The 3181-nt window shown below is 37.5% G+C and overlaps 1 protein-coding gene across 1 annotated transcript; it reads left to right on the top strand.

Moving 5' to 3' along the window:
- The first annotated feature begins 598 nt into the window (after positions 1 to 598).
- On the top strand, positions 599 to 2124 carry LOC107921840 (aquaporin AQPAn.G). Its single transcript, XM_016851678.1, has 3 exons — positions 599 to 747; positions 832 to 916; positions 1194 to 2124. Exons 1-3 carry the CDS (start codon positions 668 to 670, stop codon positions 1938 to 1940), a joined length of 912 nt encoding a protein of 303 aa, XP_016707167.1. The 5' UTR covers positions 599 to 667; the 3' UTR covers positions 1941 to 2124.
- The last annotated feature ends 1057 nt before the right edge of the window (positions 2125 to 3181 follow it).

The raw sequence follows: 3181 nt of genomic DNA, 5'->3' as shown, positions 1-3181 counted from the left end.
TTAATGTGAAACAGATAAATGTGCTAAATATTAAAAAGGTGAAGATATTTTTTTCTCATTGGTTATGTGAGACGAACATGATCCCATAACCGCGGGGATACGATGAAACCGACGGATGATCTGTAATGACACTAAAATGCATGCAAATATCAACTAACAAGGGATTCGTTTTGCGTTAAAAGTCAAACCCTAGGGGGCAGCTAAGCTAAGCAGCCCCATAAAAACATAAATAAACAATTATTACATGCATTGTAAACCTTCTCGAAGAAGGCCCCTGCTTGTTCTTCTCCCATTTTAATTCTCAAACTCGATTAAAAATCAATACGCACGATTTGCACCAATCTTAAGTTATATAAATGCCAACCCAGAACACTAATTCACAAGCATAAATTATTAATTAATTCTAAATATATATTTTTATATGGAGTATATTTCAAAATATACTCTGTAAAGGGATGAATGAACTTCGTGACTAACATGAAGATTATTATAATATATATAAGATATATACTATTGCAGCCAATATACTTTAAATTTGTGCCAGCACGAATTGATGAATCTCGAATCTCTGGCTATATATATAGGTAACAGGAAGTATGCTTAATGTAGCAAAGGGATATATTTAACTTAAAGAGGGTTTGAGCAGCCAGAAGAGCTAAATAAAAAGATGGCACGAAATGGAATTGTTGAAGATGAAGAAAACAACTTTACGCATAATAGAGTCCTGCCTGTAGCCTCTACTCCAACGTAATTATGTAACAAGTTTGGTTTGCTTCATTTTGAGGACTAAATTATGTTTAAGTCAAGCTAACCTTTCTTTCATTTTTGCAGGCCGGGGCAAATTAAGGAGGAATCTGATGCAAAAGTCTTTTTGTCTACTAAGGTGTTAGGCCTTGAAGAGCTGTTGTCCTTGGAGGTTAGTGTGACAAAAGCTTGAACTGAATTGCTAGGAATTTTATTTTGTGTCATCGAGATAAAATTCTAAAATTTTGGTGGTTAAAAAAAAGGCTTAAATTAAATTATTGATCTTTTAAAAGAATAAAAAATACATTTTTTTATTTAATTTTGGGAGGGGCTTAGAAAAATTTTCTCAAGGTGAAGGCACCCATAGCCATTAACTCAGAGATTGCTAGATATTTTTGTGAAGTTGCTTCGCTTGCATTGTTAACAAGCAAACTGGTGTTGGATTATAGGTATGGAGAGCTTCATTGGCAGAGCTTCTTGGGACAGCAGTGCTGGTTTTTGCATTGGACACCATAGTTATCTCCACATTGCAGACCGAAACAAAGACACCCAACCTTGTAATGTCGATCCTAATCGCCTTTGTCGTTGCAGTTCTCCTGCTTGCTACCTACCCCATCTCCGGAGGCCATATCAATCCGATTGTTACCTTTGCTGCTTTACTTACCGGCCTGATTTCCATTTCCAAAGCTGCCATATACATTTTGGCTCAATGTGTCGGTGGCATACTAGGTTCACTAGCACTCAAAGCTGTGGTTAATAGCGCCATTGAACGAACGTATTCGCTAGCAGGATGCACCGTGACTATTGTCGTACCAGGTACCGATGGACCAACTGTGATTGGCATGGGGAACAGCCAGGCCCTTTGGCTTGAGATAATCTGTTCCTTTGTGTTCCTTTTCGCTTCAGTATGGATGGCTTTTGATCGTCGCCAAGCTAAGGCCGTGGGACGAGTAATAATCTGCATTATCTTAGGAGTAGTGTTGGGACTTCTGGTGTTCATTTCAACCACGGTTACTGCCACAAAAGGCTATGGTGGTGCTGGGCTGAACCCAGCAAGATGCTTCGGTCCAGCAGTCGTAAGAGGAGGCCACCTTTGGAATGGACACTGGATATTTTGGATTGGACCAACTATTGGGTGCGTGGCTTTCGCTCTGTATGTTAAAATGATTCCACGTGAGCATATTCACAGCTACTAAGAAAATGAACAACATAATTACTTGGTTATAGTTCTGAATTGTTGTTGTTGGAAAAATATGTTATTTCGCATAATCCTGAAATATATTACCTTCAAAATGTAATAACAAGACGGCATATGGCCCTTTTGTATTTTAAATTTGTATACAAACTAAAAAGAATTTAATCATTGTTATTGGTTGATGACGACGACTTTCTTTGTAGAAAATTTTGTCCCAAATTGAATTACATATTTGCATGTTTTACTGAATTGCATAGAAAGAACATAAGCTAGTCGTAAATTTCTTCACTATACCAAAATGGATTGTCCATTTTTTTTGTGTTTGTAGTAAATATGAGATACGCGTAATAGGAAACCAGGATTATGGCTGCAAAAGCGAAGAGGAAGATTCAAGGGGCTCATGTACTACACAGTTTGAAGAAACTGAGATGGGATTGTCCCCTAACTGCAGCATGATGGTCCATAAGATCTCTGTCAACAGTTTCTTGAACTCATCTTCTTTAACCATCTTCCCATCATCCGAATACATCTTGTTGAAAACATTGGCCACAACCTTGTCTAGTTGTGGAGTTTCAATAATTTTAGTAAGTGCAATGAAAATGGGCATTCTTATCTTTTCTATGGTCCGGGCAGGCACTAACATAACCATAGGAGCCCCTACCAACTCTCGAGAAATCAACGTTGAGAATTGCAGTTTTTTAGCTTGTTGTAACGGCCAACATTCATAGACTTAAAAGAGTGAGACTGTTGGAAATTTGATGAAGGAAAGATTAAAACAAATGCAAAAAAGGATTATAAGTGGAGAAAAGATAAGCTTGTGATCAACTACTTCATTAAAAAATTGATTGCTCTGTTTACAGGAACAAGAGAGCTTAAATAAACTAAAAATAATAATAAAATAATTACAACTTGGCTTAGTCTTGCAACTAGATTCAGTTAACTTGCTTCCTTATTGGCTGATTTTAGTCTAATCAACAACCAAAACGTCTAGTAAAAAATCATCATTGTTTTAGTGCAAGTTGGCAACTTGCAAGGTAAAGAGCTCGCACTATTGGTGAGCTCGTAGTCTTGGTGAGCTCGCAAACTTCTGTTCTGGGTTTGCCCTTGCATGGATGATCATTTCGCAACACTCCTCCTTGGCCTCCATGTTGCGATCCCTAATATCAAAATGTAGCTTTTCAAACCTCAATTTCCCAAGAGGTTTTGTTAGAATATCAACCAACTGATCTTGAAAACTGCAGT

The sequence above is a fragment of the Gossypium hirsutum genome, chromosome D01, assembly GCF_007990345.1.
Source record: "Gossypium hirsutum isolate 1008001.06 chromosome D01, Gossypium_hirsutum_v2.1, whole genome shotgun sequence".
Lineage (NCBI taxonomy): Eukaryota > Viridiplantae > Streptophyta > Magnoliopsida > Malvales > Malvaceae > Gossypium > Gossypium hirsutum.
Note: the sequence above shows the minus strand (reverse complement) of the source record. Positions and strands in the feature narration are given on the sequence as shown.

Bases quoted from the DNA above. Each gene is read 5' to 3' on its own strand.
- LOC107921840 (XM_016851678.1), top strand. From the start codon at position 668: ATGGCACGAAATGGAATTGTTGAAGATGAAGAAAACAACTTTACGCAT. The intron at 748-831 runs GTAATTATGTAA...TCATTTTTGCAG, and splicing joins CCTGTAGCCTCTACTCCAAC to GCCGGGGCAAATTAAGGAGG. The intron at 917-1,193 runs GTTAGTGTGACA...GTTGGATTATAG, and splicing joins AAGAGCTGTTGTCCTTGGAG to GTATGGAGAGCTTCATTGGC.